This window comes from Phasianus colchicus, chromosome 7 (genome assembly GCF_987193195.1).
Source record: "Phasianus colchicus chromosome 7, bPhaCol1.hap1.1, whole genome shotgun sequence".
NCBI classification, from domain to species: domain Eukaryota; kingdom Metazoa; phylum Chordata; class Aves; order Galliformes; family Phasianidae; genus Phasianus; species Phasianus colchicus.
Genome location: NC_143442.1, coordinates 7,240,087 through 7,254,554, shown reverse-complemented (window position 1 = coordinate 7,254,554; position 14,468 = coordinate 7,240,087). Strand labels below are relative to the sequence as shown.

Genomic DNA, 14,468 nt, shown 5'->3' with positions numbered 1-14,468 from the left:
GTGAATGTGAGGAGACTGCTTAATAACAGCTTTCTAATGTTTCTCTTTTATCATGAGCTGAAAGTGTCACATGAGCTTGTCTAGTTAATAAAAATCACTTTGTGAACCCACTGTTCTTAGATTTGGTGTTGGAGCAGATTGCTGTACTGGGCCACTCTCTTGATTATAGCTGCAAAAGTTGTTCTGCCGTTTTGCATTGTAATTTAAAGGTTTCCTAATCCATATACACACCCTCTAATTAAATGTTTCCAGGGGTTACCTTGGGAGCCTTCAGTGCTATGGTTTGAAACTAAAACTAAAGAGCGCATTAAATTCATTCTCCCTGGGGTGAGACACAAGAGAGGGAAGTATGTTTTCATCCCCTGCTACTTCTGATTATTAGAAAGTATGAGCATAATTGGGACTACTAACTTCACTCTTTTTTGTTATTTGATGTGAGAAGATGGAAATTTAAAGGCAGACAATCAATGTGTCTAAATCTGGAGTTCGATTTATAACTTCTGAGAAGATTCATCAGCAGGAACTAAAAAACAGAACCTTCTGTTGAAGTAAATTGGTCCATAGCCACAGAAGCTGCATAACAGACACCACAGCACAGATGCTGAAGTCTTCATTAAAGGATATGTAAAGTAGTGAGGTGTGTTGGTGTCACTGCATAGAGAAGTAAAGTCTGGAGCCCAGTTAATGTTAAACTTATGAGCAGATATTTTCCCCTCAGTGCTTGTTCACACACGCAGCCTCACCCCACCAATCTAACAGGTTTAGGAGAAGCACCTTTTTTTGTCCCTGAGAAGGAGCTCTTATTACAGGAAGTGATTTCAGACGTGGGCTTTTTTTTTTTTTTTTCCCCTAACTCTCCTTTGCTACCAGTGACTGGGAACAAGCAAGATTTAAGTTAATGGTTAACATGGCTACACAGAAATTCTGACTTCCTCCTACTGAGGTCAGGACAGAAAACTGCCTCTGCTCGCAGAGGAAGAGACGAGAGCTGAGCAAAGAGCAGTTCACATCACAGAGGGGCTGGAGAGCAGTAGCTTCACGCAATAGAGAAAAGAGGAGGAAAATCCAAAAAGAGCAAGAACTGTTTGCTGTAAAGATTGGTAAGAACCAAGATACTTTCTCTCCCACTTGGATTGCTGACTCAACAGTTGTTGCTAACAAAACCCACAGGTGTGGTGAGTTGAGACGATTTCATTGTACCTGACTGCTTGGACTCGTGTGTATTTGTGTAGGGAGCAAGGTGAGAAAAGATTGATTTGCTGTGGTATCGAACAACAGAGTGGCTTTTCCTCCCTTTTCCTTCTCCTAGAGGTTGCTGATGGCTAAACAGACATCCTCTTCAGACTGTTCTCATCTCATTGACCACAGCCACGTCTCTGAGTTTGAGGTATCTCCTTGGATCAAGATCACTTTGGCCTCACTCGACATCTGCATCTTTGTGGCAGGCATCTTGGGCAACAGCATCACCATCAAGGCTACCAGGATCCTGCAGAAGAAAGGCTACCTGCAGAAGGAGGTCACGGACCACATGGTGAGCCTAGCCTGCTCTGACCTGTTGGTCATCCTACTGGGCATGCCCATGGAGTTCTTCAGTGCCATCTGGAAGCCCTTTGCCACCCCAAATGGCAATGTGGCTTGCAAGCTTTACTATTTCCTCTTTGAAGCCTGCAGTTATGCAACTGTGCTGCATGTGGCCACCCTTAGTTTTGAGAGGTATGTGGCTATCTGCCACCCCTTCAAGTTCAAGGCAGTGTCTGGGCCCCGTAAAGTGAAGATCCTCATCGCTTTTGTCTGGGGGACATCTGTCATCGTGGCTCTGCCCCTCCTCTTTGCTATGGGCACAGAGTATCCACTGGAAATCATTGAGGACTATCAAGGTGCAACTACCTGTGCCAAGTCAACTGCCAGACACCACCATCCCGAACTAAAGCAAAACATGACAATCTGTACCAGCCTCTCCTCCAAGTGGCCCGTCTTCCAGGCCAGTATCTTCAGTGCCTTTGCAGTGTACATCATAGTGCTGGGGTCTGTTGCCTTCATGTGCCGCAGCATGATGAAAACCCTGATGATCCACAAGAAAGGAACTGTGGCAGTGAAGGGCGAGCCCGGACAACAGGAGCAGTACCTAAGGAAAAGTGAGAGCTCAGAGGGCAAGAGCTCCAGGAGACAGATCATTTTATTCCTGGGTAAGAGACTTCTCACCCCTGCCCTCTTTCCAAAGAAGGGAAGGAAACCCAGGAGCTTCTATCTTAGAAATTTTTTCCGAAGGGGAAAGGAATTCTACTGTTTACAATGATATGTTTTAAGAAACCTGATTTCCCCTGATGTGTTTTTGATTCTTTCTGTTGGTAGAAGAGGTGGGAGGGAACATGGAAAGAAAAATCCATTTACTGTCTAATAGGTACGTTGTCTGATTATAATGTATGCCTGTGTGATGCAGAAGCGGTAACAGGGTATTGATGCTTGACCTGTGGGGTAGAAGTAGGCACAGTTGCCAGGATATAAAGCAGCTCTATTTGCATGTCCACCCATTAAATTACAAATACGTGCATATTTAGTAAGATTCTTGATAAGAGGGAAGACTGGCGTGCAAGATCTAGAGTTTGTCCCACACTGAAGGCAATTACTTACTAACTCGGGGTGCTCTCAGGAGGGCACTTATTTAGCTGGGGCTCTTGTGGCTGTGTTGCATCTGAACATTAAGAAACTGGGCTGGAGAGCTCATTTGGTCTTGCAAATAGCTATTGCCCTCTTTGGGTTTTTTTTTCATGGTTTTATTTGAAGGTCTGTAGCCTTGGAATTATTTGATTCTGATCTCTTTTGCTGCATTTGTCAGACAAAAACTAATCAAGCTGTCATTTCAACAACTTGGAATCTTTCCGGGCTGTGATCCATGCATTCTCCATGTTGATGCTCTTAGAGGCACCCTTAATCATGTCTTGGCTGAATTACGGGTAGTTCTTGTTTTGTTGAGTTGCTCAGTAAGATACTGGATATAATAAATTAGCCATCTTGTGTATAAATGCACAGACCCAGAATTTCTATGCTGCTTTTTGGTGCTCTGCTTGATGTTGAGAGGGGGAGTTAAAACTCGTGGACCTTTGTGTAGATTAGCTTTTTTGTTAGTGTTTTGTTTTGGTTTTTTTGATAGGGCTGGTAACTTGAGAATGTGGGGAAAGGATGGAGCTGTGCTGGCACAGAGTGTGGTGAGGGCTTCATATAGGAGATCATGGAATGGCTTGGGTTGGAAGTGATCTTAAAGATCTCCTACTTCCTTCCCCCCTGTCCTGGGTTGACAGGGATGCCACCCACTAGATCCAACCTGACCTTGAACACCTGAAGGGATGAGGCATCCATAATTTCTTTGGGCAGCCTGTTTCAGAGTCTCATTTCACTCTGAGTAAAAAAAATTCTCCTACTATCTAATTATATCTTCCCTCCTTTAGTTTAAAGCCATTCCCCTTTGTCCTGTCACTGTCTGCCTGGGAGATGTGGCACTTAAGGCTGCACAGAGCTGTTCCTCATGCCTAAGGTTCACTTAGAGAAGCAGTCATCTTGTGCCAGGTGTCTGTGAGTCATGGACAAGAGACCCCATGTCAGGATGACTGAAAGGACTCTTGATATCCTTACTCCCCTGGAAATACTGACTGCTGGGGTAGAAGCTTAACAGCTGCAGCTAAATACAGTACGTTGCACAGATGAAAAAGAGATAAGGCTTTGCTCTTTAAGTCAAGTGCTACTGTGGGATCCTTAAATGTCTGTGGACCTGGCTGCTCTTGTAAATTATCATCCACAGCTACATCAAAGTCTTAAGGTCCCAACTCTGTAGAAGTTCTGGCCAGGCTGAGAGGTGAAGGTAAGTTACTGAGGCTTTTCTTCCCCTCCTTGGCTGTTGTTCTTGCTTGGTGACAGTCCATTGTAGAATGGAGCAGACCCACTGCTGCTTGTGGAAGTGTTAAGAAGCTAAATGAAAGCAACCAGCTTGTCCTCTGTCTTGAGGGAATTTGACACCAATATTTGATGCTTTCTCAGCTTTTTGGAACAAGTAGATACTTCTGTGAATTCCCCAAAACTATTTCAGGCATCTTTCAAATGGCTCTTAATATGAGTCTTGCTAATTAACTTCTGTTGGGAAATAAATTAATAAACTGAAGAGGAAGAAACTGTAGCCTGCATCCCTGAGAACAATGCAAAGCAATTTAATTTGGAGATCTCATAAGAGTGATGCTTTAGGGCAGTTTTAACCCAGAATAAATGAACATATAAATTGTTTACAAATCGCTGAATTTAAATATAGTGATTTAGAAGTCCTCTTTGTTTTTCGTTTAACAGATGGGTCAAATTAAAACAAATATTTGCTCATTTACAACATATTTCACTTTTAATGTGAAATGTGAATGACAGCATATAGCAAGATGTCTTTGAACATCTAACAGCAATAAAAACAGTTTAGCATTTTCTAGTTGTTAAAAGAGGTAAGTTCAACAAAACAGAGATTAAACTCATAAATCTCCTTACGATGAGAAAAAGCCAAGCAGAGAGAGACATGAGATGGAACTGGTGCTTTTTTATTGTCATGTTATTGTGTGGCACTTTAGAAAATTCATGAAAATGAATTGGAAATGTTGAAAGTGAAAGACTGCTTGCCCTGGGTAATACTGAGGCTTGCAGGACCAGCTGCAGATGGGCTGACACAGCTGTGGTGAATGAGGGTGACAAGGGGCCAAGCAAGGTGATGGGCAGGCTATGCTCACCTGGGGAAGGGCTTGTGAAGGTCAAGTCCTTGGAGAGGCTGGTTGAGGATTTGAAGTGTTTTTTAGCTATGCTCATGATAGAGAGGAGGAATTGGTACAAGAACTTTACACCCACTGTTGTAGAGGAAGTACTTCTAGAGGCAGTTCAGCTCAAATTTTGGTAGATTCCCTCCATTGGAGGAATGCAAAATTGTGCCACTGTTTTGGAGAAAATCACTTTTGCTTTTATAAATTAGGCTGTGCAGTGCTATTGTTTCCAGCTTCTTTCTCATTACTGCTCTTGGCAGTAATATATTGTAGATATAATAGCATGTGTAAGTCTCTGCATAATATTCCTGCTCCTGAAATTATGCATTTCATGCTTTTGGCTAGACCAGGGCACGCTTCCTGTAGTCTGTGGCTGTGATTTTTTTTACTCATCTTCTGAGTGAGGTGGCAAAACCCCTTTGCCTGCAGTGGATCAGCCCATCCTGTGAAGGGAGCAGATCTGACCGGTAAGCACTGAGTGAGTTAAGGCAATCTGTAAAAGACAGAACCAACCAGCAGTGTTGGTTCTTAGCTGAAACAATGCAAGTTAAAACTCTTGAAGAGTCATTATCAGGTGGCTGCTTTCTGGGAAGGGGGATGGGATGGGACAAGCCTCCCTACCCCTCTAAATCCCCTCAGCAGGGTTTGCTTTGGCACCAGCTTCTGTGTGCCAACGCTTCCTGCTGGCACTGGTGTCACCAAATTCCTTCCTAACCTGCTCACTAGTACAAAGCCTTCATACAACAGCAGTTTGTCATCAGGCTAGATCTGACTGACCTGGACTCATACTCTGCGATGAAGCAAGTTTTGACTGTCTCAAATGAAAAATTTATTGCTTCTGAAGCTTTTGTGGTATCTCTCTTGCCAGCTTTAGTTTTGTGCTTCTGCTGAAGGCCTAAGTTATATTGTATGAGGCAGCTTCAGGCCTACCACAGTAAAAAAACTGAAATAGAAAAGTACTTTAGTGTTGCTATAGCCACTGCTTTTCTCTGTGTATGCTTCCATTTTGCCTTTTGGAACAGTGCTCTTTGCTGTTAGCACAGCAGAGGGGTCCTGCTACACGAGGTGCTAGGTGCTGTAGATACTTTGCCATTTGCCAGCCAGCAGCTGAGCAGTGTCTCTCTGTATCCTGGCCATGCAGAGAGACATCTGTCCATCTTGAGCTTCTTCTTTCAGAAGAGAGAAGTACTGAAGTAATCCAACTGCTCTGAAATGGTTGCAGTAGATGCAGTCAGCAGGAGCTCAGCTGGAGCTACTTAACTGAAGACCACAGCTGAACCTGCCCATAAGCTAAAGCTAGATAAAACTCAGAGTCAAAAACTTAAAAGATCTCTTAGAACATAAGCTGGAGCACAATTTTCCCCTATATTCTAGTGCTGGCAGATTAATGTTTTGCTCAGAAAAAAGGTATTGTGTGTAGAAATAGCCTTTCTGAAGATCACTATGGAAATGTATTTCACAAGGCACTTGGCAATTGGATTTTCAGGAGGACAAATTACTTCAAATACTCTGCAAAAAATACATGGTTGCCACAGTATATCTTGACAATGGTGGGACTTCTGGTACAGGAAAATTAGATGCTTCTTAATAGGCTGGAAATTGACTTTTTTTTTTTTTTTTTCTTTAGTGAGAAAGGTAAAACTTGGGGATAGAATAAAATTGAAAGAATAACCTAATTGATTAGATTCCAGAAGAACACAGCTCCAGCCCATGTTCTTTAAGCTCAGCTTCATTGACTCCTCTCGGTTCATTTCTTTAGTCATTCCACTCAGCTGCCTTTCTTCAGAGGCTTTGTTGGAGGGGTGCCTGAAGATAAATACATTGTAGGCTGTATATGATTTTCATCTTTGTGTTTTATGTGGTGTCTTCATCCATATACTCCCCTGAGCAAGGTTTCAAAATACATAAGACAGGCAGGAAGCTGTGTGCTCTGAAAAGAAGCAGGGATGGAGCAGACAACGTGAGGCACTAGGACCAAAGGACTGGGCTCTGGCCATTCAGCTGAATGAGACACCCACCCTCTTTTGCAAGCAAGATTTTTGCTTTAAGCGTTGCTTTCTGGAAAGGAGATCAAAGCAAGGGATTTTCTTAGTGGTGTTCAGGAACATTTGAGTTTCTTTTCTGCAAAAGTATTAACCTGGACCAATTCGGTACAACCTACTCTGACAAACTGTGAGATTTCTGTTCATTTAAAGAAAAATACAACAAAACACAAACACAACCACAGGAAAATACACTCAAGGCAAATTTCCAGTCAAGATATTTGGATATTTTCAATTTTTCCACACTAATTTACAAAATGAACATAAGCGGAAACAAGTTTAATTTTCCTCCCTATTGTAGAGAAAGTAATTTATGTGCTGCTGCTTTTGACTGGACTCATGTACTAGGAGACTGTGCTTTTGACTTAAATAGACAGTCTTCCTCTCCTCTTACACTGAGGGATGGCAAAATGCAGCAGAAGGAAAAGGGATATAAGAATGGGGACTAATTGAGGCCAGAACCCCCAGGGTATCTAAGACTTTTTGTAGTTTTAATGGAAAAATCAATATGTGATTACAGTTTGCTTCAGAGTACTTAAAAATTGCTTCAAAGTGAAGTCTGCAGCTTTAAAAACAACCTAACCTGGAAATGCTGTACTCAGAGAATCAAGTTCATCACTAGAATAATCCACATAATTCTCTATATGTGATATCCTCACAGTCTCTGTGGGCATGCAACTACTGTCTTTGCTTCTGTGAATGAGAAGCCTGTGAGGACAATGGATGCTTTAGTGGTGCTTAGTGAAAATCACAGCCATACTTCTGTCTTTCAGCTGATGTCTGCAAGGTAACAGGTATTTCACCTGGTCTGACAGTGAGCTGTAGATGTTGGAGTCCTACTTCAGCCCAGCTCGTCCTGCGGCACACACAGCATGAGCATCTTTATGCTCTGCCATCTGTGTTGTCCAGAGGCTAAGTGAACAGCTGAGTTTTCTTAAGTACTTCTGTGCTGCACTTGCCTTTGCCCAAAGTCTTTAAAGGTATTAACCTTATTAAAGACAGCTACTTGGCCCTTAACTTATTCATTATTTTCTCCCTTATTATTATTACCTCTCTTCTGTCTCCTTCATAAACTATAGATAATACATTTGTGTATCTTCTCCTCATACTTTGGTAGTTGAGTCTCCTGGCACCCCTGGTATACGCAGGAAAAGGAAGGTGGATGTTGGGATTTCTGCATTTGGGGAGCTGAGTTCTGGATGTCTTAGCTTCTGGAAAAATCCACTCCAGGTCACAGCAACGCCTCTCTAGGATGTTTGCTCACAAAACCTTGGGAACTGCCTTATTCTCCAAAGAATGAGTAAAAAACCAGGAAGTTTTGTTTCTGTCAAAGTGGAGAAATACAGATGCTGCTCCAGATATGAAATGGTAGATTGTCTTTAGCTAAAAATCAGCACCTGTGCATTGGGAAACCACATCCTACTGATTTTTGTCTACTGCCTTATTCTTTGGTCAATTCTCTTCAGCATTAATTTTCCACTTTCTATCTTGATATCTCTTCTGAGCCAGACACCGACTCGAGCACAAATTGCTCTTAAAATTTCCCAGTTTAGTAAACAGGACTCATTTGTGGCAAGTTCACAGATGATTTATTGAAGTCTTCACCTGTGAAAATTAAATGCATTATCTATTCCTCTATTGTTTCATATTCCAATTATATCACATTTCACTAAACAAAATCTTTTATTTTCCTAGCTGATGTTAAGACCATTATCTTTAAACAATGATTGCTAGCCTCTGAATTTTAATGGAAGAGAGCTTTAATATCTGAGTACTTATTAGTAATATGAAGCTTTCGATTTTATCCTCAATAACGTCTTGATTTCATAAAGGCAAAATTTGTGCTAGAAGCTGAGAACAGATGAACTGCCAACCAACAGGTTAAAGACTATTCTTATCTCTTTTGCTGTTACGTGTGAGTTGCTAAGCCTGTACTTTCAATGGATAGGTAGCAGATTTTTAAATAATAATAATAAAAGAACGCACACAGAGAAACCAGTAAGAAGGAATTTCCAGAGAAAATAAACAGTTCAGATTTCAGCTGATGGTTGGCACGACATGTAACATCTTAGCCTTTCCTCAGGGCATTGTAAGCATGTTTGTACTGCTGGGTGTCAGCCTTACACTTCAGTGAGGAAGCCGTTAGCCTCTGATCCCTGTTGCGGATGCATGAGTAATATCAAGGTCAAACCATTATGGATTAAATGAGTTTGCTGAGATCCTCTTAATCATATAGATACTAACTTATAGTGAAAAGGTGAAACTGAAGAACAGCTCTAGTACTGTTATGAGCTAATTTTCCCTTACTTCTCCTTACGTTGTTTCCAAGCACACTTTGTTACATTTAATTCTCTTAAAAGCACTTGCCCTGTTTATTTCTGTGATTTTTTTTTTTTTTTTTTTTTAAAGAAGATATTTAAATTGAAATTATAGCTTATGGGGTTAGAGTTGAGTGTCTCTCTGAAATCAGCTGTACGCTTAGGGAAACATACAGAGCAAGAAAGTTCTGTTGGCACTCAGAAAACACTTGACTTGACTTGACCATCTGCAGACAGATGCACATACATAATTATTACCAGGAAACTCAACTATACTTGTGTAAAGAACCCCAGGCACAGAGGTGTAGTAGAGAAGACAGTATTGCTTACCTATCTGTACCAGTCCTCGCTCAGCATAAATGACTTTTTGTTCTTGTGTTTTATTTTTTGTGGTTAGCTGGGTGCTGCTGAGGGTGATTTTGATTTGGAGAAACGTCAGGGGACAGTCCTAGTTGTTCCTTCCTAGAAAAATCTGTGGAGTTCATAGTTTTTCCATGAAGTATAATACTTGAATTGTGGAACTTACTGTTGCGGAAACAAAATGTGAAAGAAGTGGGCTCCAAAGGGGATGAAATATAACCTTAAAGGACAGCGCTGTCAAGATAAGGATACAGTCTCTACTTTGGAATGTCCTCATGTTGATGAGTGCCAGAAAGTTGATATGAATAGCACAGGAAAATCCCTCTATGATTGCTCCTTCTCCCACTGTTGTCTATGTGGAATTACCACAAAGAGATGAGTGCTAGGTCTATCCCACTACATCTGCTCTGAAATTTTCTGCATATGGCAAAACAGGCCTAGTAATTGGGATTTGTCTTCAGACAGACAGAGGAACATGCACTTTGTAAGATGGTGGAACAAAAAGATGTCAATTAAAATGCTCTCCCTGATAGGTCATTTTTCCTACACCACCTCCCCCAGTCATAAACTTAAAAAAAATATATTTTTACATTCCTGGGTGTATTTTTTTTTTTCATCTAGGGGGAGACACAAAATGTGTTGCTTTTGACAGGCTTCAGTATTTGCTGAATCTTTTCTTCCCATGCCTCACATTCTGTCTTTGCAGTAAGGAAAACTGTTAGGTTCCCTGATTTTGAAAAGAAAGCTGAACTTAAATTTATCCCTTAAAGGCATTAAGAATGAAGATGTTCAAGAATGGCATCTCAAGGGAATGCTTGAGGTTAGCTAGAGAATAAAAGCTCTTGGAGCTTCTGTGACTGGTGCAACAATCAGGATTTAAACCTTCATGGTAACAAAAGCTTGTCTTCCCTTAGCAGTAATGTATGGGGAGACCCAAACAGTCTTTCCTGTATGTACAACTTCACCATGTCACGTTTTTAGCCAACAGATAAGAACAATTGTGGTATGGGGAAGGACAAAGGCAAAAGGAAGTGTGCTGTTCAAATGGAATTGTTTGCTTTTGCCCTTCAGATAGTGAAATATTGCTAAAAGCCTTTTGACATTCTGTCACAAGCTTATTCGACAAATCATAAAGATCTGCTGAAAGGAACACAGGTCTACCACGACTGGATTGGGTTGTGTCAGAGATGTTCAAAAGATGATATTTGAGTAATCTTTTTGCCTTGAAAGTCTAAATACCTAAACTCTAGTGGTAGCAATGATGGCATCAACTCCTAGATTTGTAAAAGCATCTATTGGTATTTGCAGATATACACATACCTTTGGAAACCCGATTATTGATTTAAGGGCAGTAACTTTGCTCCTAAAATATAAAGGCTTAAAGTATATCCTTTTTTAAACTTCAACTTTCGAAAGAATGTGATACATAACAACTACATTTATTTAAGAGAAAAAGGGCTACTAGGCTGATGAGGAATGGGGAGACAAACCTTTAATGAAAACTAAAATGAGGTTACCTTGTTTAATGTAGCAAAACTATGAATATGTCTGACTTTGAGTCATATGTAAGCACACTGGGGCAGTGAGTACCAAGAAAAAGGAAAATCTGATTTGTACTCTGACTTGAAAATCTTGCAGAACTGATCCAGTAACAGCCATATGTGGAGTGACTGGGTGCAATCAATCCAATCTCATTGTAGGATGAGTTAAGCTTAAAGCCTTGCTGTGCATCTTTAGAAATAGCCCAGGGCTCCCTAACCTATTAAAGTTAGACCTTATGTCAATGAGTTTGCAGTTGCTGTTTTTTCAGTTGTGTAGCCTGGGACCTTCCCTCCAACATGCATGAATCTTCCCCTTCAGCTTAGAGACTAGCTGAAAGTCATAGTACCCCTGATTAAATTCGAATTTAGAGAGCTTTAAATCTATGCTGAGTATGGATTTGCTAATTTGTTCTATAAAAAGAATAACCAGCAGTAGAACAGCTAAAAGAGATGTTTTTCTGAAATACCTATCTGTTCATCTGGTGAGTACAAGGGACTGTCACCCTTCAGTCGGAGTGATTTCTGAGCAAAGCCAGGTTAGTCCTCATCTCTGTGTCCCTCTGGAGATGTTTGACTGTGTATTTCATTTCTGTTCCCTGTGTCCTGTATTTGGAGGCAGCCATGGGAGGTGGTTGTTAGAAGTTGATTGAGACAGGAACTTTCCATTGTTCTGATTCCATTTACTTTTCCAATTCCTTGCTCATAGGTATGTCTGCTGAATCAGAAGCCTTCTGATAGCATCTTGAAATTCAGATGTCCCTTTTCTGTCTTCTGGTCCAAGCCAACATTTAAATGAATTCTTTTCTATTACAGATAGCATATTGACAATTTAGGAAACGTTGTACTGCAGTACAAATGCTCTGATATTACAAAATATTACCATATTCTCTGCATCAATGTAAATGATGGCGTTGGCACAAGAACTAATAGGTCTGCAGGGGCCGTGAATGAGTACAGATAGAAATGAGAACATTTCCAATCATGAGAAGGGCATGTTCAGGGACAACCTTCCAAGTGCAGATATGGACCAAATTAATTTGGTTTCTGAGGTAGAGAGCATGATGGTTTCTGCAGGTCTGTGATTGGGATGGGCATGCCAGGAGTGGAGGGATGTCCCTGATCCTGAAGCCCAAGCCTCACTGGGTGGAAAGGAGGAGGTTCTATTTATCACTTTGCTGTGTATCTCTTTTAGGAGGGTGCTGAACTTGCAAAGAGGGTCCAGCAAGCTTACCCAAGGAGAATGTTTGTCTTGGCAAATACCTGCTGGTAAAAGAGGACTTTCAGAAATCTTGTCTGGCACCACAGAACTTGCTGCATGCATGGGTCCCTGTCTGTAAATGAAGGATTGATTTCTGGCATTTTAGAGTCTCTGAGTTAAGGGCACGCTATCACCTGTGGTGTTCTTCCCCTTGCTGCCACAGGCTCACTATGCCAGTCTGCCTTGATACTCTTTTCCAAAGTAGACATGGCCATTTAGTTGCTGCATGTCTGATGACTAGCATTCAGAAACTTGCCTCTGAGTGCCTTTCTGCAAGAGAGAATTGCTTTAACCTTATCAAATGGAAGTGCAATTTAAAATGACTTAATGTTTATTTACTGACAGGCAAGAATGTCCTCTAAATTGACTGTCAAGGCATGAACACAGTGCGGTAGGACCAAATCATAACCTCTTGTAGGCTTTCAATCACTGTTAAGCTTGGGGAGTGGGGATATTATTTTGTCCTCACTGGATGTATGGATAGCATTATCATTTTGAAGTTTTATACAATGAAGTTATATTTGATATTTGCATAATTCAAATAGATGAAATCCTCAAACAGGCACAGAAGACTTGATTTCATTAACTTGGGATGCAGCCATTCCCATCTCTCATGCAAATGGCAAATACCTTTCGTGTAAGTATGCTTTAAAGATTCATTTCTTTCTCTAATCAAGTGGTGAAGTCCTGCCCGTGGGAACCAGATTTGATTTATTTTTCCTTCAGACTGAATAGCATGGACCTTATTTGGGTTAACTTCTGCCATGAAATGTAAGGATAACCCTTCTGCGTGCCAAGAATCAGCCAAATGAGTTCCTGTTCCTACGACACAGTCAAAATGTACATGGTGCAGTTGTCCTCCAAATGTAGTTGTCAGCTCTGCTAAGCTCAAAGAAGCTCTGCCTATTGTCAGCAAGGATCTATTTTTACTGAAAGCCTGACCCTGAAAGCTGCTTTTAAAATTTCTCCTGGGCCTCGAATGCTGTAATTGATTACATTTATTTTGGTTTTAGCCCTTAACAATCAAGGTGAGAAATTGCTCCCAAATCAGTTAAGATGTTAAGAGGAAAGCAGCTTCTCTGTGACACGTGGACAGAGTCAAGGAGCCACAATAGGCTCTTGCAAGTTCCACAGAGCATGGCATTTACGATTACAATTCCTACCTCAGACATTAGCTGCCTTTCATGAACAAGTTTAAGAGCTCAGCACTTTGTTTCCTTGATCAGCCTGACTTGGCTGTTTTGTTTCGTTAAACTCTGCACTGCCCCTTACAGCCTCTGAGTTCCTATGCTGCTGGGCACACAGGGGCTGATAGGAAAGGATTATCAGCTCAGACCGGAGCAGCAGTAGATCAGGAGGTGCCCTGTTTCTGGGGCTTTGTGTGACACCAAAAAGTGGGGCTTTCTGTGGGGGGAAGTTGAAGTGGGGGAATGTTGAAATGTTCTACACCTATACAGAAATTCATTTGTAAAGGCCCTCAATAACATGCCTTTGTCTTCCCCTTCCAGTATTGGATCCATCAGGTTTCAGGCCGCTTCCTCACGCTTGGGAGGTACAGCACACCAGAGAACTATTGACTGGCAGCATGATACACTTTGGAAGCTCAAAATAAATGATGTTTTAGTCTTAGATTTTGTCTTCACGTATCTTGAACTTTTGAAGGTTTTTGTTTGTTTGTTTGTTTTTTGTTTGTTTTTTTTAATCAAAAACCATGTTGACAAGTCCCTGGTCTCTGATTTTCAAGTCATTCCAGGTCAGGAATAATTACCACTTTACATCACTGCTTTCAAGTCCTTTATCCTTTGAAGCAATGTGGAGAAAGTCAGCATTCCCAAGGTTCAAATCTTCTTTATTTAATATTATTTTAATATATCAATAGTTCAGATAATTTTTGCTCAATACATTTTTTGAGGAGAAAATTTGAAGACATGAAAAAATGTTTAAAGTGAAACATCATGCTTTTGATCCAAGGATTGATGTTCTGTAGGTGAAATAATACAAAAAAAATCTCATGATAACCCTTTTACATTCCTAAACTAGAAAACCTGGGTAGTTAATGAATATAAATGAATGTACATTCACTTCCTTTTTTTTTTGAGGTTACTAAACCTGATTAACATTAGGTACCACAATTTATTTAAAGCAGTTGAGTAATTATTCTGCTTCCT

At 40.9% G+C, this 14,468-nt stretch overlaps 1 protein-coding gene across 4 annotated transcripts; it reads left to right on the top strand.

The window, feature by feature from the left end:
- Positions 1 to 323: 323 nt before the first annotated feature.
- Positions 324 to 13,907, top strand: GPR39 (G protein-coupled receptor 39). Of its 4 annotated transcripts, XM_090143592.1 has the most exons (5): positions 324 to 1,100; positions 1,310 to 2,186; positions 12,235 to 12,308; positions 12,863 to 12,937; positions 13,809 to 13,907. In XM_090143592.1, exons 2-3 carry the CDS (start codon positions 1,319 to 1,321, stop codon positions 12,243 to 12,245), a joined length of 879 nt encoding a protein of 292 aa, XP_089999718.1. In that variant the 5' UTR covers positions 324 to 1,100; positions 1,310 to 1,318; the 3' UTR covers positions 12,246 to 12,308; positions 12,863 to 12,937; positions 13,809 to 13,907. The 4 variants fall into 4 exon arrangements, 2 of the variants coding, with proteins under 2 accessions (XP_089999718.1, XP_089999717.1); XM_090143591.1 differs by having other exon boundaries at positions 324 to 2,186; XR_016468131.1 differs by lacking the exons at positions 324 to 1,100; positions 1,310 to 2,186 and adding an exon at positions 3,680 to 3,856.
- Positions 13,908 to 14,468: the final 561 nt, after the last annotated feature.

Coding starts and splice junctions, on each gene's coding strand:
- GPR39 (XM_090143592.1), top strand. CDS start 1,319: ATGGCTAAACAGACATCCTCTTCAGACTGTTCTCATCTCATTGACCAC.